We start from the raw sequence: 26,824 nt of genomic DNA on the forward strand, positions 1-26,824 counted from the left end.
CATAAGTAACCACTATCCTTACTTTTTTTTTATTAAAATATCTTCAGGCTCTACAGTATATATCTTTTAAATCTCTTTTCATCTATGGGTTCCCCTCCACTCCTTTCTTTTCCTTATAATTTCTCTGCTGATGAACTAGGGCCATTTGACATATAGCATTTCCACAGTCTGGAGTATGCTGATTGCATACTCACAATGCAGTGCAATTTGTTCCCTTTCCCTCTGTGTTCCTGCAGAACAGCTGCTGGATCCAGAGGCTTGACCAGACTCGGGTTGATCCTTTGGCAAGACTACAGGTGTGGTATGTTCCTTCACCAGGAAGCACACAATTCTGGGCTGTCCCCTTTTTGCAATGTTTGCTACTATTGATGCTCAATGTCTAGATCCATTAATTCATTGGCAGAATTACAATATGGTGATGTTTTAATTCTATCATTTTGATTTCATTTGTTAGCTGGAATACATTTATTTTAAAAAGCCTCCCCTCACTGATTATTTGATTACCTAGTGGTACAGTCCATACAGGAAAGGCAGCTTAAATGGTTCACTTACCAGTTTTCAGGGTAATGAATTGGTTCCTATCATCCCATAAATTTGTCTTTAAATATCATTATGAACATGTGAGTTTAAACATTTGATGAGTTTCAATCAATTGTAATTCTTATCTAATTATTATGTTTATTGTCCAGTGGGAGCCTCTTCAAGTGAATCCTGAATCCTTTTGACAAGACCCTAATCATTTTTGCCTCTTTGCTGCCTAGTATGAAAAGAAATGCACCTTTTTACTGAACAAGTTCACTACTTCATTTTAAATCATTTAATTCCTGCCCTCAAAGGGCATATGCAAATATATTGTGTAAAGTGAGACCTACCTGTATTACATTTTCTCAAGATTTCAGCAACACTTTTTCCAATACTTTCTACTGTATACGACTACCATCTTAATTAAGAGCAGAATGAAGTGATCACTGCCCCGCCTCCCTGCCCTATGACACCTGCCCGGTTCAGACCACCGTCACATCTTGCCTGAACATTGCAATAGCATTACAACTGGTTTACTAATTCCAGTCTTACGTCCCCTCTACGTAAGTGTCCCCATAAATGTTAAGCCCTGGGACCTGAATTCCCCGGTCTGCTGGGATACAAACTGCATAATCTCTGACAGGCAAACTGCATAATCTCCTTGTGTCTCAAGTTTCTATACCTCAGATGTTTATTATGAGAGTTAAGTGAATTACTACATATAAATCACTTTAAAATAGTACTTGGCACTTAGTAAGCACACAATAAAAATTGACCTGCCATTATTATCTCCCCCCCAAAAAATACTTTCTACTGTATAATCATACTGCATATTTTTTCCCAATATGGACAAATGGGTTACATGCATAACTGAGTTGCCTTTAATCCACTCAACTGTTTTAAGTACTTTATAAACATTCATTTAAAACAATTTTATTGAAAAAGGAGCTCCTATATGATGTTAATCCAGAGCAACACTCAATATAAATAATTACAAAACAGAGGTTTCTATATTGGTAAACATGAAAATGTAGCACTAATAGTAGAGTAAAAGTATGTTAACCATAAACCTGTGGGAAGGAAAGAGTCAGATTCCTAACTAGTATTCCTGACATAATTCTAAACAAACTGAAGAAAATCTTTTGCTTTACCCAAACAAAATACTTTTTAAAAACCTTACAACTAGCTGAAATTCTATATGTGTTCAGAAAAGCCATCATGAGAGGAGGTTTTTATCTTAGAATATTCTACTTCAGAATAAGCTGGAAATATGTTGAAGGGGAATAGTTCCCAAACCAGGTATTGCACTAATTCCACCAATCAGAACAAACCTTTCTTGATCTTGTTTTGATAATGGGAAAACGCTTTCCTGCCCAGGAAAAGGGGAGAGAGTTGGGAGCATTCCCTTCTCTGCACTGGCAGAGCCCTGTGTGTCCCGCTCACCGAGGAATCCTCCGTGCTTGACTGTCCACTACCCTGTGGGCAAGGACTGGACCGTGTATCCTTATGGTCTCATCCCCTAGGCTGACCTTGGCACAGTCTGTGTTTACTAAAGGAAGGGGCAAAGGAATAAATAAGTGAAAAAATGAAGACAGATGAGATCTGGGATCAGGCACCAATTCTGCCATAAGCTGGTTGGGATGAACCTGGTAGGTGTTGTCAGTGATACAAACAAGAGGACTGACTAGATTTGAGCACTCATTTACTCCCTCCCCAAACCTTTTTTTGGGCACACCCACTACATGCCTGGCACCATGCTCAGGGCTTGGAGTTCAGCAGTGAACACCTGGCCCTCATGATGGCATTGCTAAGGTTCCATTTAATGCTGAAGATTAGGTTTTCTCAGACTAATTGCATGAATGAAATTTGCCCAGTAGTGGGTTTAAAAATGGCTCATTGCAAATTCTGGTCAGTGTTAGAAATCCAAGCAGACAAAAGGTGTGTGTGTGTGTGTGTGTGGTGATGGTGGTAGGAGGGTGGGTAGGGGGGTAAGTCCACTTGCATCCCAAAATGTGAAAAAATTCTGAGCTATGCAAGGCAGAGCGGTAGCAGCAGACTGCACGTTTCAGAGTTACGTTTTCATTGAAGCGATGAATACAAACTATACTATAAGAGCTATTATTTGCTCTTATTTATGACAAGCTTAGTTAAAAAAGAAGACACATAAATAAATCCTTAGCCGCACTGCCTCATATAACTCATTTCAATGCATTCAGTAACAGTCAACCTCCGAATAAATCACTGAACGCTCAATTTTCAACCTGATGTTATCTTTATCATATTAAAATATATTGTTCTTCAGTCCAATGTAATAAAACAGCAATGACAAGGCTTTTAGTACAACATATTATAATGAGAAAATAAGGAAAAATAGCCAGTTTCCTTATTATATTAAACTAGAATTCTATTAAAATATATGTCATCATTACACTTGATTACACAGGTCAAAACATGTCTTCCAATACCCGGCGAAAGTCTGAGGATACAGCTGCCGGTCCATCTTCCAACAAGTGTCATGGTGGCGCTGGGGGAGGGGCTCCCAGCGCAGAAAAGCCTGTGAAGGACTCCAGCACCATTTCAAAAGCAGAGCTCATTATTCTTTAATGATTGCCTCGGCTGCGCTCACCCAGAGAATAGCTGCTGGGAAAGCTATGCAGGGAGCAGCTTCCTTGACAGTTCCTTAAGACTGAAGCTAGAATTTTCCTTCCCAAATAAATGCATGAGGAAATGAATTGTCTGATAAAACTAGGAAAAGGTAAGTAAGTGTCTCTTCAACCAAGTGTGTAAATGTGAATTCTGTCACAGCTCTCCTTTCTCTGCCCGAGGTGTGTGGATAATGACAACCTTCCTCCTGATTGCGACTTAAATGATCCTGGGACAGAGGCTGCACTTGAGCAAAAATGCCAGACCTTTAAAGAAGGCAGGCACACCCGGCATCATTTGGAAGGAAGCAAACCCCAGATCATTGATTATATTCTAAGAAAATAAAATTCTTTTTCCTAAGAAGCACATGTGAGAAGAGAGAGTACATTAAGAAAGCTCTTCCCATGGTAATTCATTTAATATTTGTTCAACAAATAATAAGAACCTATTAAGTGCAAACTTTTCCGGGAAGTGAGCCTGAAGCAGAGAACAAAGTCTCTACCCCAGGAAGCTCTTTTTTGGAGATGGAGATGGACAGGGAACAATACATATATAAAGGACATATGCCACTTTCTAAATGACTTAGCATTTATTCAGTCCAGAGCATTATTTTTATGATCAGTGTCACTGGAAAAAGACAAAACTATTAAATAAAAATTGCACAAGGAGGTAAATACCTCACGTCAAATGTATAGCTTCATTCAATTTGCTTAGCTCCTCATGGGAGTATAGGTGGCATGTCCTCAAAACCCACCTGTGATGCTTGGCTTATGGGGCTCGTTAAGTGGGGGAAACATGTATCCTGCAGCTCACCCAAAGAGGGAGTTTATGCCCTACGTGAGAACATCCTGCATCCACTCCATCAGGGATCAGGCAGAATTCACATGCCCTGCTGGGGTAAAAGCATGAGGCTGCTCAGGGCGACAGGCACCAGAGTTCTGGCCATCCTGGGGCTGAAGGTGGCATAATCTAGGGCAACCTGTACCCATTCTTGAGTCACCCGTTGGAAGTGCAGCCCTAAGTCAACCACAACAGTGCAGAGATGCCCAGAGACCCTGGCCAGAGAAATGGGATGTCTCCCCACGGCCTGTCAGGCTGGGACCCAGCTCCTGGAAGAATCTGCTTACCCAGATACTATTTATAAACAACTTGCCCTCTGCGAGAAGCTAGTGATTCCTGTAGCCTTGGTTTACCAACAAGAAAAACATGGCTTGCTGGACCCGACCAATCCAATCCCTAAATTAAAACTCCTTCTTTCTATAGCAGTCAGGCTAGTCAGTATCAAATATTTATTTAAAAAATTTTTTTCAAATAAGTATTCTTTTATATATAGATATAGATATAGATATATAAATATATCTATATCTATATCTACCTCAGAGAGGAAGGGAGAGAGATAGAGAGATAGAAACATCAATGATGGGAGAGAATCATTGATCAGCTGCCTCCTGCATGCCCCCTACTGGGGAATGAGCCCTCAACCTGGGCATGTGCCCTTGACTGGAATCGAACCAGGGACCCTTTGGTCCCCAGGCTGACATTCTATCCACTGAGCCAAACCGGCCAGGGCTCAGATAAGTATTCTTAAGTTTTACTTAAATTATGTTTTGAAAAGTTTGTAGGTGGAAGCTCTTTTAAAGTGGTCTATTGAAGGGAGACTGTTAAAACTGGAAGTTGCTAGCTAGCCACCTGAACAACTGTGAAGTGTACCCCTCTATGTAGATATCATCATGGCACCAGGGCCTAGCATCTAAGACAGGAGGAAGAAGTCTCTCTGAGAGAATGGACACAGTGAGCCTCTCAACATCACATCCTTCTAGGCCAGCGGTTCTCAACCTGTGGGTCGCGATCCCTTTGGCGGTCGAACGACCCTTTCACAGGGGCCGCCTAAGACCATCCTGCATATCAGATATTTACATTACGATTCATAACAGTAGCAACATTACAGTTATGAAGTAGCAACGAAAATAATTTTATGGTTGGGTCACAACATGAGGAACTGTATTGAAAGGGCCAGAAGGTTGAGAACCACTGTTCTAGGCAGAGATGACATATGAGGCTTTCCTTCTAATTCTGCTTGATGGACCTAAAAAGGCAGAGAAGAAGGGGACAGGCACCAGAGAGAAGATGCTTTCTCTTTCTAAGTGGTACTTCCTCAGGAAATCAGCCAAGAGCTATGAAGAGGCTAAGGGGAAGACATTAAATTAGTCATTAGAACCAGAAAGGGGGAAGAATGAAGGTGCTGAAAATTAGACCAGTTACTACTTCTCATTGAGAAAGGAACTACGATGTTAAATTGTACCCAGAAGCATCTTTCTTTAAAAGTTTATTGTATATCTTACTTTTCTTAAATGCAGTTGTGCGCACATGAATCATTTTTAAGAAAAGAGAACAAATGGAAGGACACTGCTAACCACACTTAGGACATGACCAAGTTCATAACTTGTAGGCACAACATTGGGCCATGTGCACCCACCTAACAGCACACACTAATTACAAACTCAAGTTTCAAGCAGTAACAGACCCCATGAAAGCCAAGGTGAAACCCTTCAACACGAGGTCACAGGAAACGTCTACAAAGGCAATGCCTGAAATGAGTGCCCAATTCATGCAATTACTCCTACTTCCTCCAGTAGCTCTCCAGGAAGGACAACCCCAGACACTGCACAACATTTTAATACTGAATTTAAGAAGCTGCTTACAAAATGTTATGATTTGTTTACAAATAAATAGGCACTAATTTTTAAAATGCCTGAATGTACAGTTAACTGGACATTTTATGTAATTGGTAAGCTTATTGTTTGCATGCTAGTCACAAAAAACTAGAGTTGTGAGTTTGTAGACTTTTGGACCTATTGTCATCTACCCAAGATTAATCAAAGGCTGGAACAAAGAAGAAAAAGTTAATATAAGATTTAGAATTCTTATAAATCTAGGTAGTATATTTGATTATTTTACATTAGGATGGAATGAGGAATTTCATCATATGCCTTTTCGGAATTTGTAATACCATGTGGATATCACTTTTTGTTTTCTCCTTAATCATTCTCCATCACTACTTTCCTCTCTTCTTTCCACCAATGTTCCAGTTTCTCTAGCTTAAAAACAAAAACAACCATATCTGGTTGGTGGAGCTTTTTGAACTCAATTCTTTAAATTCCACTTAAACCATAGTTCCTCCAAAATATACTGCTCACATCTTATCCTAACTTTCTTCTCCGAGGCCCTGAACACTGGCTGGGGGGTAATCTTAGACAAGTCTCTTAATGTCTCTGTGCCCCTCCACTCTAGATGATTAACAATAACCTACTTCCAAGGTCTTTGAGACAATTAAGTGAGTTAATGTGTATAATTCAGGTGACCAGTGCCTGACGCACAGCAAGTGCTGTAGAAATGTTTGCTACGACTGTAACTATTATTGAAATGATGACCTTTTAGCTTCCCTGACACAACTGCTTCCCCGACACAGTTCTCTCCTGATTCTCTTCCTACTTCCTTGGTGACATTCCAATTTCCTTGGTGACTTCCTCATTCTCTATTACCCCCTTGAACACTGGAATTCCAAGCTCTCCATTCTCAGCGCTGTTTCCCTACACTATCCCTGGGAATAGTGGTCCTCATCCACCTGTGGTTTCGACCACCACTGCATGCCCATGACTCCCAGTAGCTCCCTCCAATTCAGACCCCGGCTGAGCTCTGACCTCCACTGAAAGCTGCATGGTGGTGTCTAAAATCAGTGAAGGCAACGTGACCAAAGCTGCACTCACTACCTTTCCTCGCTCAGTTCATTCATTCCTGTAACCAGAGCTCACTGTCCTCATCCACCTGCGGTTTCGACCACCACTGCATGCCCATGACTCCCAGTAGCTCCCTCCAATTCAGACCCCGGCTGAGCTCTGACCTCCACTGAAAGCTGCATGGTGGTGTCTAAAATCAGTGAAGGCAACGTGACCAAAGCTGCACTCACTACCTTTCCTCGCTCAGTTCATTCATTCCTGTAACCAGAGCTCACTGAGCACCAGGCAGAGCTCTCCCTGCTGCAGAACAACAGGAAACACCTTCCTATTTCCATGCATTGTTACCGCCTCCGCCCTGGGCCAGGCCTTCATAGACTCTTGCTTCTTAAATTCAATTTCTTTCAAGTTACAGCAAAAAGTATGAATAAGAAGAAAATAAAAATTGCCTGTAATTCTAATTCTACAGATAATCTGGAAATGTATTCCCTTCCTTTCTTTGCATATACTTTTTACATAATTGAGGACATATTATATATACAATTTTGTGGGCCACTTATTTATCATAAGCATTTTCCTATTTTATTAAAAATCCTTCAGAATATAATTCTTAATGGCTAATAATGTTACATTATATAGAGATACCATAATTTTCTCAGGGGAGTGGTTCTCTCTTACCTTTGAACACTGAGGCTGTCTCAATTTTTTCTTAAATTGTAACTAATGATACTGAAGAACAAAACATTAACTCTTGAGTGGCAGCACTTGGGGGATTTCATTTTCTCTTGGTATTATAGCTGTGTTTCTCTAACTTTCCACTATGAGCTTATATTGCTATAACTGGGGGAGGGGAGGAAGGAAAGTCCACTATTTAAAAAAAATAAATATGCAAAACAGTGTTGTTATACTAAGTATGATTACTGATTAAACTTAGAATAAATTCTTTTCAAAAATAAGTGTTAAGCATTTTCGATACAGACTGTTGAAGTTCTACCAATTTATACTTCCTCTAGTATAAATATAGCAGCGCCTACCTACGCCAGCTTGGTAGATCTGGGTCAATTTTAAAGTCTTTGGTAGGCTAATTTGGTAGGCAAAAAATTGTAATCCTGCAATTATGTGAATCTGCATTTTTAAATCACCAATCATGTTTTTACATTTTAATTAGCCATTTGTAGTTGAAAGACTTTAGTGTTATAGCTAAGAGTCCAAGTGCTCGGGATTCAGCTGCAGCCAAGCTACTTGTTATTTAGGTAACTGTGACTCAGTTTCTCCACCACTACTGGGAGGATGGAGGGAGTCAGCACTACTCTCGGTGAAGTGGCTGGCACATATCAGGCACGCAGGAAATGCCAGCAATGTTGCTGCCATCAACGATTTTCTTTTCTGCATATTCTGCGTTCATGCCCTCTACTCATTTTTCTATTAGGATTTGTTTTAACACTATCAGATCTTTCCTTTTATATTTGTTTAAATACTGCAGATATCAAACCTTTGCCTGGCATATGTGTTGCAAACATCTTTCCCATCATATTTGCTTTTACGTATTAATACTTTATACTACATAGAAGTTTTACATTTTTATGTAGTCAAGTCCATTTGTATATTCTTTTGTGATTTCTTTCATTGCTTTGAATGCTTAGGATGTTCCTGACCATCCAAAGATCAGATAAATAATTATAGATCTTTTCTACTTTTTAAATGTCTTATGTGTTTATTTTTTGTTAATATCTAAGCCTTTAAATTACCTGGAGTTACTTTTGCAGTAACTTTCTACTATGTGCCTGACATTTTTCCTCACATGGTCACACTGGTTCCCTCACCCTGGAATGTCTTCGCTTCACCTTCCTGTGACTCCATCCGTATACTGTACAACATCCTGTCCAGCAAGTGTTGACTTGCCAGTGAACTTGACCACCCAGCAAGAGCTGTGTCTCCTTCATTTTTGTCACTGGTGCTTAGCAGAGTGTAGATGAGGGTGCTCCAATCAACAAAGGTTGGATGAAAAGGTAAAAAAACGAATGAAGTAACTATTCTCATATTCCTGCATTATCTCCTTTAGAATTGGATAAATGCATCTACAAAAACTCTCAAGTTAGTGATGACGCCAGCCTCTTTCACCACGACCTGGCACAGTGTTCTGTAGCCTACTGCTCAATCAGCTGCCTCTCCTGGGTGTCCCCTGGATCAGCCATGGAGGATGGGTTTTGCACCCTTCTCTTCGGGCAGATTTCTGGCTTTGCAGGCTTTGGTAAAAAACAATTCATTATCTGCTCACCCACTGCCCAGCCAAGCAGACTATAACTGTTTCCTAAGTATATATCAGTCAACATATGCCCAAGACTACTCACTACAGCACTTCTAAAAGTGTGAAATATTGGAAACAAACCATATGCCTATACTTGGGAGAGTAGGTGAATAAATATGAGCATCACACAATGGAGTATTATGCAGCTGTAGAAGAAAAGAAGATCTCTATAAAGTACTATGGAGTGATTTCCAGGATATATTGTTAGGTGGAAAAAAGCAAAATGTAAAACACTATCTACAGCATGCTACCCTTTTGTGCAGGACAGAAAGAGAATTTAGAAAATGCACATCTACACACAGACGCAAACAGACTGGCAACCTGCACGAAGGAGTAGGGAACAGCCCTGGGTGGGGGAAATGGAGGAGGGGATGACACTTCTCTAAGTATAGTCTTCAATATAGTTGTAACTTTGGAAAATCATGTTAATGTGTTATACTCTAAAAAAAAGCAACAAGGATAGAGAAAAAACTAAAATGGACAACAAACAGAAACAAATAAGCCTAACTGTATTTCAAATGAATACTAACCACACTGAAAAGTGGTTATATTAAAAATAAAAAGAACTACTCCAAGTAACATTTGAACACAGTTATTTTGACTAAATACAAACAGGGTAAAGTAAAAAAGAACTTACAGATGCTCCTGCATTTACAATGGGGCTACGTCCCAATAAATCCATCGTAAATTAAAAATATCATAAATTGAAAGTGCATTTAATATACCTAACCTGCCGAACATCACAGCTTAGCCCTATCTTACATGTGCTCAGAACATAATATCCAAAAAAAGATGCTGGCAACCCACTCACTGTGGAATATCGACTGCATGCCCTTCTGACTGTGTGGGTGACCGGGAGCTGCAGCTCACTGCTGCTTTCCAGCATCATGAGTATCATTCAGCAAGCATATTGCTGGCCCTGGAAAAGCTCTAAATTCAAAGTATGTTTTCTACTGAATGCAGACTGCTTTGCCGCTACCGTCAAGTCAAAAAATCCTAAGTTGAACCATCACTATGTCGGAGACCATCTGTATAGAAATGCTGACCAGTAGTTAGTCAGGAGGTTTGTTTTTCGCAGCGGTATGAGTTACCAATTCTGGAACAAGTTAATGTTGTATTTTAGGGTTGAGCATGCATGTAAATAGACTGTGGATAACAGAAGCTGGGTTTCTCACTATCAGAGTTACAAATATGGGAACAGGGGAGGATAGAATAAAACCTTGTGGAGGTGTTAGTCTGGAATACAGCATTACAGTATTAACTTATGATAGGTGTGAGTGTGTGTTTGTGTGTATATGTACATGTGTAAGCACACACATGTGTACACACACACACACAATTTCCTACTTTTGTCCCCTAAGAAGGCCTATACATAGTGACACGGCAATAGCAATAAGCACATCTAAATGCCCAGATCTTGGTTTCTATGTTGTTTTCCATGATAAAAAAACCAAGGCCTTTAGGAGAAATGGGTGATTCCACGGCTCGGTCAGGAAAAGAACAAGATGATCCGGAACATCATGCTGCACTGCAAAGTGAGGAAGTACCCAAAGGTCAGAGGACACAGGAGGCAGCTCGAAGCAGTTCCTACTGAATAAATCTGCAACAATTTGAATATCAAAATAAATAATGGCAGCAACAAGTTATAAACCATAGAATAAAGTAAAAAATCCATGAGTCTATAATTATATAAATAAATGATTAGATAAAGTAGTTATTGAATTAAAAAATTAATGAAGAAAGCTCTTCCTTGCAGTAAATGTCAACTAGTAAGTAGAAGAAACAGTGGAATTTGAAAGTCACCATTTGGTAACTACCATAGTAAATTCCAATGTGTCTCCTCACCAGCCATTTACTGATTACAAAGAGAAAAAGGTTATTTTATAATGAGGAACCCTAGTAGGTACCAGCTTAAGATAGTAATGGGACAAATAAATTATGTGATCTTGCTAAGACACACTGAGGACACAGCATCACTTTTGTGGCATTCCTGCCCCAAAATGTGTAATTTGAATCTAATCATGGAAATATCAGACGACCAAACTGAGGGACATTGTAGAAAATAAGTCAAGGTAACAATGTCAAGGTAAAAAACAACAACAACCCACTACCACAAAATCCGCCCAAAAATGACGGACTTGCTATCCAGAGTACTCAAGAGACTTAACAATTGATAATGAAATTCAACATGTGCCTAGATGCAGAAACGTTTTCTTTCCTTGAAAGGGCATTCATGAAAACTGGCCAATTTGAAATTTGAAGAAGATTAGATAATAGTGCTGAGTCAACATTAATGTCTTGATTTTGATAATTTGTGGTTTTGCATGACAGCATCATCTGTTTTTATAAAAACATCTAGGCCTAAAGGTGCAACAGGTCTGCTGATTACTCTCAAATGATTCAGATAAAGAATGTGTGTGTGTGTGTGTGTGTGTGTGTTTTAAATGATGTAGGAGATGGGGAATGAGAGAGAGGGAGGTTGAGAATAATAAAGCAGAAAGCAGATATGATAAAATGGTAACATCTGAGAAATCTGGATGGAGAGTATTTGGGAATTCTTGGTACTGTTTTTGTAACCTTTGTCTGTATTAAATTATTTCAAAATTAAAGGGAAAATTAGTGAGCTGGAGAGGGCATTGCTGGGCAGCTCAGCAGGGAGCACGCTGGCAGCCCAGTGCCCAGCAGTAGGACAGCTACTTGCTTTGGGAGGCTTCGAAGCAGGGACCACAGGCTTCGTGGGAAGGAGTCTTCTCTGCCGGGGATGAAAGGTAGGGTATACATATGTGTACATGCATGGCGTGTGCGTGCGTGTGAAAACAGATATGGGAGAACCTCAAAAATTTCTGACTGAGAAAGAGGGACTCTCTGGATCCAGGAGAAAGAGATGTGATATCAGCTTCGACCCATGACAGTCACACCTTCCTCAACCCACTTAAGTTTTGGGCAAAGAGTCACAAAACCCATGAGGTGGTTTGAGCAGGCTGGGAGTTGGTGTCCTCTAGTCACTCTGGCCAAACTCTGCAAATCCTGGACAAGCTGTCTTAGGAAGAGAGAGACAACTTATCCCAAGGGCAGCATTTGGACTGGCGGATGACCATTCCACCTCTTTGACTGGCCTGGAGAAGTGTTCAAAGCCACGGATTCACAGCTCTTTATTGATACACAGTGTATTTCACCGATGCCTATGAGCCAGTGTGCAAGTGGGCAAGTTCAGCTTCCTGAACTAGCAGCTGTTATAGACAAAATAAGATTTTTCCTGCCTTACAACTTTTATTGAATTACTGAAAACACATCCCCTGATCACAGACCCTCAGGCTTATGTACAAAGTAGAAATAAAATAAATATAACCATTAAAAGGTCCCTTAACAGCAGATTTTAGAAAACCCGTAATCCCGGTTAATCTGTTTTGCCCTGATTTCCGAATTATGAGGCTGACAAGGATTATGGGAGGTCATGGGGTTTAACTCCTTCTTCTGCAAAAGACTGAATCTAAATTGTTCTAGGAAGATATTTATCTACTATTATTTTAAGAAACTCCAAAGCGCGCGATGCTATCCATTTTTTCAGCAGCCTACTTTATCTTCTTTAAAACCTTAGTAGGCAAGGCATTTTGTTTTGTTTTAAATTAGATTTCTATTGGCTTTACACTACTTCCAATTTTCTTTGAATGTTATAAAATTCTTCCCCTGATCTCCTCTTCTCTGAAGGAATAACACCAATCCCCTCTCAACGTTATTCAAATCATTCACCACACTCCTTAATCCACTCCAGCGTAGGGGCAATGCCAACGGCATAGAAAAGAGAAAATCTAAAATTAGACCCTCAGCACTGCACTGCTTGGACACGCCCTAACGGATGGCATTCATCATGCTGGCCCTGAGCCACTCAGGAAGGTTCTATTGTGTTTCACAGTTCACATTTAAAATACAGGGTAAGCTCTATTAGAGTTTTCACAAAAATGGCTGACGTAGAGATCTAGTAGTTGACAGTAACGTCTTTTTTCCTGGGTTGTTTCCTTATGTAGAAGGCCTCGATAGCAGACCATGTTGTACAAATAAGATGCTTCTGTATCTGGAGACGTGCATGTTTACCTGGTAAGTCCCAGTCCCTTTTCAATTTTAGGTAGAAAATTATTGTGGGCAGTGACTCTATCACTTTGAGATCTAATTCAAATCAACAAGCATCCAAAAACTAATGCAGATGATTGTGTACACTGTCCTACTGGAGACAAAGAAGAAGGTATTCAAGGAGTTCACAGAAAACTGGAAGGATAACCCATCACAGTTAGGACAAAAGGGTGGGCTGCGTCTAAGGGCCACACTATAGCCAGGAGCCAGGAGGCGATGAGATGAAACTAGGAGGTGGGGGTCAAAAGGAAGAGGCTCTCAGGGTGGCTGCGCTCATTCCAGGGAAGGGACTGCAGAGACGAAGAAGGGGAGTCTGAGAACACTCGAGGAGCCAGGGAGTAGACGAAAAGCCACAGGCTGCAAATAGATGCCGGTAGACCTTTAACACTGAACTAAGGAGTTGCCTTATTCGCTAGGCACGCAGACTATCAACAGTTTAAGTCTTGAATGGCTGCTACGCATACCAGAAACTCTACTATTTATGAACAACTTATGAATGCTGGCCGCAAAACTCCAGAACAAGACCATGGGATTTACTCTCTGAACTGCTTACAGCTAGGACTCTGTGAAACGAACATGTGAACTCCTGGGAAGACTAGATCAGGAAAGAATAGATAAGACGAGGGTAATGAATTAATACCTAAAAATGTTACCCCAAAATAAAAAGATAATCAATAAAAAATACTTCAAAAAATATCCTTCAATGTCTATACATCACACAATCAGTTCAAAACTGCTCTACCATTATTTTACACCCAAACTTTAATATTTCAATATCTATTTTTTAAAAATATATTTTATTGATTTTTTACAGAGAGGAAGGGAGAGGGATAGAGAGTTAGAAACATCGATGAGAGAGAAACATCCATCAGCTGCCTCCTGCACACTCCCCACTGGGGATGTGCCCGCAACCAAGGTACATGCCCTTGACCAGAATCGAACCTGGGACCCTTGAGTCCACAGGCCGATGCTCTATCCACTGAGCCAAACCGGTTAGGGCATCAATATCTAATAATGTAGATATATATTCAACCTATCTCTCTCCCTAATTTTTCTTGAGCTCATTTACACTGTGGTTTTTGCATTTGATGTACTTTATGAAGATTATACAATTTCCTGAAATTTTCTTCTTTCAGTTCAAAATCAGACAAACTGCAATCTGGTAAAGAAGCAGCACACAGTTCCCATGACCGATTTTTACACGGTCAGAAATAACTTTATCACAGCATCCCTTTGTGTTACCTGGATATTTTGAATCAATTCACCAAGTGTAGCCTTAACACCACATTTACACAAGCAACATAATATAAAAGAGAAAAACACTACATTTTTCTTACATCATCCTGTGCACAATTTTATATATTTTTGCAGTTTTAATTGAGGGGACTCAAAAGATACGAATGTGTATAAAAAATATTTCTTGGGCAACTTCTAGATACAAACACTGTAATAATTTCCCTAACAGAAAAGAGAAGTGAAAAAACAAGATCGTTATTTCTACTAGGGAGGCTCAAAGAACAGACTACCTAAAGAACTGTTTTTCTAAAGAGAAATATCCCTCCCTGCTCTGTACTGTACAAGATTATAGGCCAAATTTTAGAAAGCTGAATATCCTTTTAAATAACACTTTCTTCAGCTTTAATCGCAAATAATTGCCTCTTTTGGTGCTAATGAGCATGAACACCATGGAATGGAATGCAATTCTGCCGGTTCATTCGGGGTAATGGCTTTGTGAGCGGGCGGCACTGCTGAGAGATCTAGTCTCAATTTCCTGGAGTACAATAAGTGAGCAGCAGTAAATTTTTCACTTGAGGAAGATTTTTCTAACCTATGTAAATATAAATAGAAAACCCATTATCTATTGATAAAAACAACGAAGGTTAAACAAAGTTTTATGTTACTCTTCCTTTAACAGCCATCAGCTCGCTGGGTCATGAAAGTAAAGAAAGCACTTCACTTACTGAAATCGATGAGAAACCGTCCAAATCCTTGCCTCTGGTGCTGGGGCATGATCATTATGCAGGAGACATTATACTTCTGCTGGCAAAGCTTCTCCTGCGGGAGGGAGGGAGGAACAGAGCGAGTATGTCAGACTCTGCTGAAGTGGGCCATTCCCTGCACCTGCCACGGGCCTTGTACAACAGTCCACGAAGGTGAGCCAAAGTGTTAGGTGAGGATCAAGCAGAATAATCCTACTGTTACTCAACCAAACCATCAGCTAATGACAAACCACCAACTCCAGGCGTGTTTCTCAATCATGTCTTTATTCTTGGAAGCCAGCACCATAAAATGTGAATAAAGAATCCAAGGAAATATGAGCCAAATGAAACGACACAGACAGTATGGAAGAAATGCTTTCCTTGCTCAAAACAACTTGGAAGATGGGGGGGAATCCAGAGTCAGCCGGCGCGGTCAGCCAGCTTGCTAACTAATGAACAGCTCCGCAACAGCAATACGTCTCATGCCTTTGAGCAAATGCCCCAGTGAAACTGAAATAGTATGTGTGTGGGGGTAGGTTTGCACAAATACATTTCTCCTTTGAATAAAAAGTCAAAGAAGTTAGAGAAAGAATTAATCTGCATTTCAAACCAGAAATATAAAACAAAAGCGATAGCAGCACTAAGAAACCCCAAAACCTCCAATCAAAATGAGGTCAAAATATCACCAAAGGCCTGAACCCGAGAGCAAGATTGGGAAGAGTATGTTTATAGCTAAGGAAGGCTTTGCAGTTTTCACGGGACGTGGCCTCAGCGCGGCGGTATTTTACTCAGAGTACACCGAAGCCGCCAAGACCTACACAGAGAAGATCTGGAAAAGGCTTTTGAGGTTGTGAATGCTCTGGCCAAATATAAGCCACAAATAAGACTGACCACAAATGGTACTAACCACATCAAAGAATTGCTTCAGAACACCCAGAGCTTTAATGAACCTGTTTGAAAGATCACAGGAAATGGTTGTGGAAAAACCCCTACAGGGCAGAATTAAAGTTTTCTTTGTGAAAAAGATGTGCTTCCAACTTTTGCACGTTTGTAGCTGTCTGTGGAGTCTAAGAAAGGAGGAGGAAGAAATAATATGTGTCAGTTTTCCTAAGAAGCAGAATTGTCCATCTCTGAATGTGAACATCAATGGCAAAGATTCAAATAATTAGTCTATTTTGCAAAGTTAGACAAATGGGTCATTCTATCTAAAAAGAGATGTACACTGGATTAAAAGAATTTACCCTTGATGTCATTCTTCTCTTTATGCTGGATTCCTTCCTATTCCTAGCAGACTTCTTGAAGTCCAACTCAAGAATAATCCCCATACCCCAATACATGTTAGTACACCTAAATCCTAATCTTTAGATAAAATAACTGCACCTCTGTTCTCTCCTGTTTAGAGCCATCTGTTAGGTGCTTGGATAGTCACATGCATGTAATAATTTACCCTGAACTTCTCTAGGTCATCTTGGCCAATTCGGTGGCTATAACCTCTGGAATTTGGTTTAAGTATAACTCCAAAGGGCCATAGTCCTTCACATTCCAGTTGACACATTAGAATATGGTTTGATTTGTAGCTAGTCTTTTAAGGTTCAGAGAGAGGGAGGGGGGGGAGAGAGAGAGAAACATCAATGATGAGAGAGAATCATTGATCGGCTGCCTCCTGTATGCCCCCTACTGGGATCAAGCCTGCAATCAGGGCATGTGCCCTGACCAGGAATCCAACCGTGACCTCCTGGTACATGGGTCAATGCTCAATCATTGAGCCACACTGGCCGGGCAACATGGTTATTGTCAGATGAATTTTTGTTTCACTACACTGCCGGAAATATCAGTATTCCGAAGATGATAAGAAATGACAGTAGTTGCTGCTATACTATAACAGAAACTGTGACAAAATACGAAAAGTTTAGTTTGTTCTGAGTAAAACGTAGGGCCCTGGAGGAAGAGGCAGAGACTCAAACAATAAGAGTCACCACCAACCGTAGATCCAGAGGCCAGTCTGTGACAAGGCAGGACAGGGGCAACAGGCAACATTAAGCATCTACGTTTAAACAGATATACTGAAAGAACACCATATTCTATAGCAGTGGTTCTCAACCTTCCTAATGCCTCGACCCTTTAATACAGTTCCTCATGTTGTGGTGACCCCCAACCATAAAATTATTTTCGTTGCTACTTCATAACTGTAATTTTGCTACTATTATGAATCATAATGTAAATATCTGATATGCAGGATGTATTTTCATTGTTACAAATGGAACATAATTAAAGCATAGTGATTAATCACAAAAACAATATGTAATTATATATGTGTTTTCCGATGGTCTTAGGCGACCCCTGTGAAAGGGTTGTTCGACCCCCAAAGGGGTCGCGACCCACAGGTTGAGAGCCGCTGTTCTATAGGAAGGACAATCATCACCACTATTCTTTTTAACTTTTCAGAGAAAAAGATCTTTACTTACCTATAGAAAAGATAGGATGTTTTAGAAATTATATAAATAGATTTCCTATTTAAAGTTCTGTGTTGATTCTGTCATCTTTTGAATCTGTAATGCACAAATGAACTTCCTTCTTTTTCATTTTAGAGCTTTACCAAATATGTGGATGAAGACTTCAAGGCAGTTTCCCATGAGTGCTGTCATTTACTAGCATTTTTGTTTATAGTCTTTATACTGATTCTTAAATTTAGAAAATCTACAGTTTGTAAAGGACCTTTATATATATTCTATCTTTTGATCTTCCATGAAAATAACATTTCTATAAAGCATTCCACTTATATAAGAGCAGAGTCATTAAAATTCACTTATCACCTAATATGAAAAAATATATCATAAAGAAAAAAAAAAACACAGGGTCTTGATCATTTATACCTTCTGCCTGGAAGTCTCATATTACCATCCTGGCACATTAAACTATTTCAGAGGTGCCTAAGAATAGTTCAGGTCAGTGCCTGGTAAATATCTCCAAACTCAGTTTTCCTTTATTGTATATGAGTTGTTTCTCAGAAGTCTTTGGGAAGAGGAATGTGAGAAAACCATTCTGAATGAGTGAAAAAGACAAATGACATCCACTCAATAGAGCAAGGCTTCCCTATGTTAACAACTGGAGATACTCTGGCCTTTTAAAGGCGACACTGTTTTAGATCTTAAAACAATAGTACAGAGAACAAGAGATGAAAGAGTGCCACCAGTCATTGCATCAGCGTGACTATCCAAATGCCAATGTTCCCATTCACAGAGATACTGATAACCACAGACGGAATGCAATGAAAAGAGATGAGAATTATCTCTTAAATGCTACATTAATTACACTGAAATCTTCATGTTGACACCACTTAGAGGGAAAAAGAAAATAAGCGTAACATTCAGAAAATTAAAGATGTGAGGTGGTCTGCAGCTGCAATTATGATGTTACGTGGATGCTGATAATCAGGACAGCAAGCAGGGCTGAGGTCCTTTACACACGTCCTAGGCATGATGTTGATTGTTTTTGTTGTTTTTTAAAATGAGCTATGAACAAGAACCTGAGCTTTTCAGAAACATGTGTCACTTATTCAAATTATAGTGATAAAAAAGCCCTGTTCAAAGAACTGGGCTCTACCAAAAACATTCTGAAAAAGAAAATGAAGGTCATACTGGCTCTTGTTTTTACCTTAGAGAAGTATCCAACCAGATGACAGCCCTTTTCATCATTTTTTGTAAGGACATAAAAAAGGAATGGCTCGACATCATAATACAACGTTTTGTGGTCCAGGAAGAGCTTGGCTAACAAGCAAAGGTTTTGGCAATAAATTTTGCTCATATTCCCATCAACCTAGCAAAGAGAAACAGACAACATTATTTATCATAAAAATACCACTCAATATAAAATTGTTTCTTTTATATGGTGTTTGGAAAGTACATAGTTTTATTTCCAAATCCCAAATTGAGAGATTAAAACACTCCATTAAACAAGTATAAAGTTAAACAGAATATAAGTGTCACTTGGCAAATCAGAATTCCACCTTTTCTTTTAAATTATGGTATAAGATAGCTTAAATTTCTCTTCAAGCTACCTGAAGAAAGGCCAAACCACTAACAAAGGAGTAATTTTTATTTGCATTTTATTACGAGTAAAAAATGATCAGGCATGTCCTCTCTGTTTGAAGCATGTAAACCTGAACTAAAGAAATGTAAACAGATCAAAATACTGTTCAAGTAAGTTAAACTTTATGTTGTTTACAAAAGGGCTTCACATAAAAATAAAATAAATGAACTGTATTACTCTGATTCTTCAGAAGTGAGGATTAGCAAAAGAGGCTTCCATTTTGGTTTTATCCCAAGCATCATTTTAAGTATAATTGGAAAAGATAAAATTTCTATGTTGGGAATACTTACAGAGAAAGTGAGATGAATTTCAACCTACAATAAGTACAATGATTACAGTCTATTTCCCTTCAAAATAAAAGAATCAAGCTGTGATACTGATGGCTATAGACAGGAGGCTAAGCACAGATGCCAATTTCTTTGATCAAATGTAGTTACTTGTTGAAAACAGAAATCACAGCAGATTCAAGAAAAATTTCCCCAGCACTTCTCTTAGGGGAAATGGATATTTGCTAACCAGAGCTCTTTAACAATGAACTTCACTGTTCTTGAGTCTCCTGTGGACCATACAGGTTCTCATATTGCACAAATTATTTTTAGACTTCATATAACTATTTCCCTTGGATGAAACCTAGGTCCCACACATAGCAACATAATCAAATATGGGCAACGGGTACAGAGGCTACAATTCTCTCTTTAATTAAAGTAAGTTTTTATGTATTTGGGAATGTAGTCCTGTTGGAAATGGTAGTACATTACAAAAAGGACAGACAAAGGTGTATCTGTGAACCAGAAAAACAGAGATGACAATGCCGAAGCCAAATCTTACCAGATGTGAAAGGTCTGATGTGGCATGCTCTCAAGAATGATAGAGAAGACAGGAAAGTAGTAATCTGTGATTATTCTTTATTTATTTTCAAGATACTGAGGAAACCGCTCAGAGAAATTGCCGACATGCTATACTCTAAGTATTAACTTAGATTCTAGAATAGGGACCTTATCCAATCCAATTTTTTCAATTATTTTTATGAATAAACTTTACAAATCTGCTTCTGACTTTCCCTCTCTCACCTCTGTGCAGTCCCAAAGCATCTGCCCTGAAACAGCAGACCACTCTTACCAGCCTAGCAACTGGAAACACTGACTCTCTTATCCTTAAGGAAGCCCCTGGATTTACGAAAGCTTCAGCCCCACAGGCGGATTCATGCTGATTTATTTAACAATTACTTAAAAGCCAACAATGTGTTCTGCCCTTCTGGAAACAGTGAGACAGTGATTTCACTTTATTTTAGTTAAAAGAAAGGAACAAGGCACCAAGGAAGGAGCCAAAAGGAAAGTTGAACTTGTGACATTAGTTAAGCCTCAAGTGAGGACAGCTTTGCTGTCTCAATCTGGCAGGGGCTGGCTGGGTCGCATCCCAAGACTAACAGCAGGAAGGACAAGAACTTGCATTCAGCTTTCCCTCTGGGTGTGATTTTGCCCCCAGAGGACATGGGCTATACCTGCAGACATTTTTGGTTGTTACAACAGGAGGGATGGTGGTATTACTGGCTTTTAGTTGGTAGAGGCCAGGGATGCTGCTAAACATCCTACAATGCACAGGACAGCCTCTTGCAACAAAGAATATCCAGCTTGAAATGTGAATAGTGCCCAGGTAGAGAAAGCCTGTGCCTACCCTTAGTAAGAACTAACATCCAGTCTTCTCAGCAACACGACCCTTCTTCCGTCAAGCTTGCCAAAGGAGCCTGATATACCCAGGCAGAGGGGCTTTAAAAATTCCTAAGACACAGCTGGAGTTACCGGTGTTCTCTGCTCAGCCTTGGGAAAAAGTAGTGGGCCCCGCTAGTCTGAGAGGGGAAGACTGACCCATGCCAGAAACCTATGTATGACCCTCCCTGTGTCAAATACAATGCAAGACATTATAGACCAGAGCTAAAGAGAAATGTGGGGCAAACAATACATTCCAGTCTGAACAATTCAGAAAAAAGAATCCAAAGTAAAACTGTATTTCAGAGAGAAAGTATCACATCTACTGAGTACCCAGGACCGAAAAATAATGAACCAAGATGGGTAACAGAGAAGAAAATAAGGCAGGGCAATCGAAGTGCTCAACTGGAACAGGGAGAATAAAGGACAGAAAGAAACCCTGTGAAAAGGCAACAACATGAAAAAAAAGCACGGTTTCCTCAAGGTACAGCTGCCTCAGCTAAGCTGGATCCCTGAAACTGACAGTAGAACATGAATAAACAATGAAATGATATAGAGGCAAAGACCTTTTGCTACTAAATCAATTCTGAAAACACAAAATATCTTCAAGAACCCACAATGACAGACAGAGCCACAAGGGGTTCCTGTGAATTGCAGAGTTCTCCAGGGGTGGTCATCCTCCCAGATGGGGGGGGGAGTCCCAACATCTGCTGGGGGCTCACCAAAAGGATTATCAACTCTGCCAAGAAATGGATGGAAACACAGGTGGTTGTGTATTGAGGAGATATGTACAGCTGCTCAATTCCCTAGAAGAGTGAGCACCTGCCAGACATTGGCTGGAGCTGCTGAACAAAGCTCATTTCTGCTGCCAAAGAAAGGAGAATTTACAAAGAGCTGAGGAGATCATAAATTCACTGGTGAACATATCTGGTGCAGACAGGGACTTGGGGCAAGAAAAAAAGTTAATATGATGAAGTAGGAATTCATTATCAATCTAAATGGTTACTTAATATGGTTAGATAAACATTCCAAAACATGGAGATATTTTAAAGAGCAGTCTGAATTTCAATGCCAAAATTGAGTAGACTTTACACCGTCTACAAACAATTCAATACATAGTCAACAATTGAAAATGCTAAGTTTCAAAAGCTGTTTTTTATTTACACATGCTTACCTCAAATACTGAAAGGTCTTTCCTTCGGTAAATTTCATTTGCTGGAGGATGAAACCATCCACATTTCTTTGAGTGTCTCAACAAAATGTTTTTACTTTTCATATATTTAAGACAGAATTCACACAGGTAAAGCTTTGGTAATCTGTTAAAATTTTAAAATCAAAGAATCTTTCAGATTGATTATACTGTTTAGGGGGAAATAACAAATATTGTTCAATGATCTCTAAATCATATCAAGGTTGTTGCATTTCAAAAAAGTAGTTTCAAAAAAAAGCAAAAAAACCAAGCCAGTAGTAAAGAGAACTGACAAACCTTACATTACTTTTCCACATAATATTTGTTGCCTTATCTATGAATAAATCATTTCTTTTCTTAGAAATGCCCTAAAGAAAGAAAGGTTTTCAGAACTGGAACCACTATTCTAAAAATCAACAATAAGGACAGCATCCTGTCATGTAACCATGTATATTTTTCAAATTTCATTTAATGTCATAGTTTCAATAGTATATGTGGTCAGTGGTGTAATTATAATGATCTTTTACTCAGAAAGAAGTGAATTCATTATTTTAAAAAATAATCTGCATACTTATAAGGCTGAAGAGCCCTAGAATATAATTGTTTCCTCTTGTAGTTAGGGGTGAGATGACTTTAAAGTTACTATCATAGTTACATATGGTCTAAAGCGCTAAGTGTAAGAAAGTCAAAAGATCTGGTTTGTTTCTACCAATTCCACTGACTCTTTTGAGTAACACTACACAAACAGCTTTCTCTTCCCTGCTGACTTTTCCTCCACCTTATTTTATTGTACCCTGTCACACTTAAATGGGTGTTGCTAGCATTTATGTAACAAATGTTCACAAGCACTTTCAAGGTCTTTGGGGTATAAGAATTGGGGAGGTTAGGGTGGGGCAGGGCTGGGTGGAAGGGGCCAAGGGGGGCGGCAGTGGGGGACATCTGTAATACTGTCAACAATAAAAAATTGCCCAGCCAGCGAGGCTCAGTGGTTGAGCGTCAACCTAAGAACCAAGAGGTCACAGTTCGGGGCACATGCCCAGGTTGTGGGCTCGATCCCCAGTGCGGGGCATGCAGGAGGCAGCTAGTCAATTATTCTCTCTCATCATTGATGTTTCTGTTTCTCTCTCCCTTCCTCCCTGAAATCAATAATAATAATAATAAAACCCCACAAAAAACCAACTTCATTCATTCATTAAAAATAAAAATAAAAAAAAGGGGAGAAATATTTTGAGGAGAGTTAGGTACAGACTTAGATAATAGTAATTTCAAATCTTGAACTGATATGCAAATTTTATTCAAAGCTCTCTGAACACATGACTTGTGATTACCCATACAAATTAAAGCTCATTGGTGTTTTTAAAAAGTTGTTTAAGAACACAGAGCCAAGTGATATAACCTGGGAAGAGAAACCAAGACTCCCGACAGTTTGCTACTGAACTTCTAGAACTCTCCCCATCCTCTAAAGTTAGATGACTGGCCAGACACTCACATGGTAGAGAAAAGGACAATGTTTATTGTAGACAAAAAGCAAGTGTGTGATTAATTAGACACTTTGCAGGCTAAAAAAGTTGAGAAGATACTAATAAAGCATACCCTGAGGTCCCTGAAGGAATATATCTGCCCACAAGGTACCCGTTTTAAAATATATTAGTTCAAGACAATCTCAGTTAATCTTAGTTCAAGACAAATGAAACCTCTAGTACTATTATTTTCTCTTCACTTTTAACAAGTTAGTCACAGATGGCTTTAAGGTAAATATTTGGGGAAAGGTCTTTAAGGCTACCCTCTCTGACCTACATTCCCCCATTTTTCCTTCTTTTGCTACATTTCAGTAAAAAACTTGAAAATAAAATGCTAGCAATCAGAGACGAGACTAACGAATTAGTTTCCTAAACTAACTAGGAAAAAGGCAACGTAGAAGAAACTACCAAATACTTTATAATGGCTATTTTTTTCCTGAGTTGGTTTCATATACAAATAACATTTACCCAATTAACCAAAGAGAAAAAGCATGATCTAGAAGCTAAAAGGCAAAATTTATGACGCCTGTGTAACTAAGGAGCATTAGGAGCTTAAATAGGACATTAAGTACTATAAAAAGATACCAGCAAAAGTAATAGTTTTGGAAGCACTTAAAATCTACCATCAAAATTTATGTCTTGAAAATAATATATTCCTGCTTTAGAATCAAGATTTTTCCTTCCTCACATATATGACATTAAAGTTATATACCTGCAGGCTTATTCCATTACCTTGCATATTCCTGTGGGTAAGGTGAGGAGTACCAGGTTTGGATTTCATATTTCCCAAATTCTATTACAGAAGGGTACCGGCCACAGTCTTCCACTCCACTCTCACACTCTATTTTCTGTCAGAGAGAAAGAAAAGAAATAAAACATAAGTATTAGAAAGGGATTTCTTCACTTACATCTTGGTTCTTTCACTGGTGGATATGAAAACCTATCAAACCAGAACCCTACTCTTCATTGTGAATTTTCATGTTGTTGAAAAAACGGTATAGGTCTTGAAATAATAATCAACTTTGTATAAGGTTTATATATAAACAAACTAATACTCTATAAAACAGTATCACCAAGATAGGATGAGCATGATGTAAATACAAATGTCTATTGAACTGAATTCAATGATCTGTTGCAATGTATTTAAACTGAAGAAATTAAAAGATGATGAGGCTATTATACAGACTCTTTCAGTCCCCTTTCTTCCATAAAGTAACATTTATCTCAATTATAATTAAATAATCAATTGTGAAGTCTCCTCCTACTCCCCTTACTCCTGTGCAGTAGGATACACAAGGTTAAGAACATTGTCTGCCTGATTCACTGTGGCATTCTCAGCGTCTAGCACGGTGCCTGACACAGACAAGAAATGTTCTTGAAAGAAAAAGCCAGTGTTAGCATGTTGGAAAGAAAGGGCTTTAGACTTAACAGTATCTTTCAGACAATGCCTGCTTTCATCCTGTTTATCTATGAATGCCAGAAATAGGCTAAAGAAATTGTAATATTTAAGGACTTCAAATTTCAAAGATTGGGGGAAACTTTGACATTTATCTTAGCCAAACAACACAAAGCATACTGCTGGGGCAGAATGACAAATGGAAATATCCAATAGCCCCTAAAGTAGAAACCATCAAAGTATTTAGCCCAAGTGACTGCTACTGAAAATAAAGTTTAAGAGCCTATAGATAGCCTCCTCCCCCTCAAAAAGGAAGTGAGCTGGGGTAGGGAGTTTATCCGTGAGTGTTGTGCCAACTGAATGTGGTCGGTCTACTGACATAAAAAAGTCACAATCCATAATAAATTTGTCTTTGAGAAGTCCAATAGCTTTACCTTTCAATGTTTTGGTGACAATAAGCTAAGTAGAGTTAACATTTTAAGTGGAATAATATAAAAAAATTCCTGGACAATAAAAAGAAAAGGGACTATAACTGATCATACAACATAATATTGCCTTTATCAATGCCAAAGAGTTAAGGTTGTAAGACATTTTTCATATGGCTGGCCATCTGTGTTGGCAGCAGCATTGGTAAACTTAAAAGCAACGTTCTTCCTTTTTGTTAATGATTTAAAATTGCTATCTTTTATATTTGAGAAGAAAAAATAATTAGAATTCTATTCCTTTACAACTAGGTGTTTTTCAAAATCGGACTCAACCACTGCTACTCTGGTCTATTTTGTGAGACCAGCTGAGCATTGCCAACTTTTAAGAGTGGAGATACCTCTACAACATCATTGTCTTTGAATGGACAGGCAACAAAAATAATCTGGTCATAGTTAAAGAACCACAGAGGATTTTGAGGGGGAGTTTCTATAAAATCAAAGCAGTCATTTCATAATAATCATAACTTAAGAAGTCACATGTTACCCTTGTTGTAATAATGATAGCGGGGCCTTACCTCCCATGAGAGTTCCTGGGCCTGCTTAAACACATCCAAGTCCTCTTCGGTGACAGTATCTTTGCTCCCAATCACATTTATATCTGTACTTTCTTGTTTGATGCTTATTTTGATTTCAGTATCTGTCATTTAAAACCAGCAGAAAGTGTCTTCACTGACTTGAATCACTAGTGACCACCGTATATTACCAAAACGGTACCAAATTAGCATAGTGGGCAAATCGGGATTTTCTGTAAAGCTTTATAAACTTTTACAGCTAAGCACTGCTCAAAGATCCAGCAGTACCCTTCCCCTGCTGTACCCCAATTTTTATTTGAATAATCACTGTCATCTTCTTATAGCTTCAGTACATAAATGAGGGAAAGTAAGAGCAACACAAAACAAAATCAGATTTTTCAACCAAGATTAGAAGTCTAGTTATAGAATTCCCATTACCACTTTTGAGATAGTAAAATCTACCACTATGTCCAAATGACACATCTTTTTGTTTTTGTTTTATAAAGGGTAGCACATGTAACGGGCCAATTTGTTAAATGAAATTCTGAAATCAGTTTTCTCCCTAAGGTGAATACACACACAGACACACTCACACCCAAAAGCACACCTCACA

The 26,824-nt window shown here is 39.0% G+C and overlaps 1 protein-coding gene across 4 annotated transcripts in view; it reads right to left on the reverse strand.

Annotated features, from left to right (window-relative positions):
* Positions 1 to 26,824, reverse strand: part of KAT6B (K(lysine) acetyltransferase 6B) — a 186,275-nt gene that overhangs the window by 22,899 nt on the left and 136,552 nt on the right. For all 4 annotated transcript variants that reach the window (XM_005864653.2, XM_014538359.1, XM_005864652.2 and 1 more), the window contains 5 exons: positions 26,215 to 26,336; positions 24,551 to 24,666; positions 22,284 to 22,425; positions 18,969 to 19,130; positions 15,297 to 15,390 (listed from right to left, as the gene is read on the reverse strand). In XM_005864653.2, coding sequence (XP_005864715.1) covers positions 15,297 to 15,390; positions 18,969 to 19,130; positions 22,284 to 22,425; positions 24,551 to 24,666; positions 26,215 to 26,336 — 636 coding nt within the window. The remainder of the gene's footprint in view (positions 1 to 15,296; positions 15,391 to 18,968; positions 19,131 to 22,283; positions 22,426 to 24,550; positions 24,667 to 26,214; positions 26,337 to 26,824) is intronic.

Source organism: Myotis brandtii, unplaced genomic scaffold (assembly GCF_000412655.1).
Source record: "Myotis brandtii unplaced genomic scaffold, ASM41265v1 scaffold190, whole genome shotgun sequence".
NCBI lineage: Eukaryota > Metazoa > Chordata > Mammalia > Chiroptera > Vespertilionidae > Myotis > Myotis brandtii.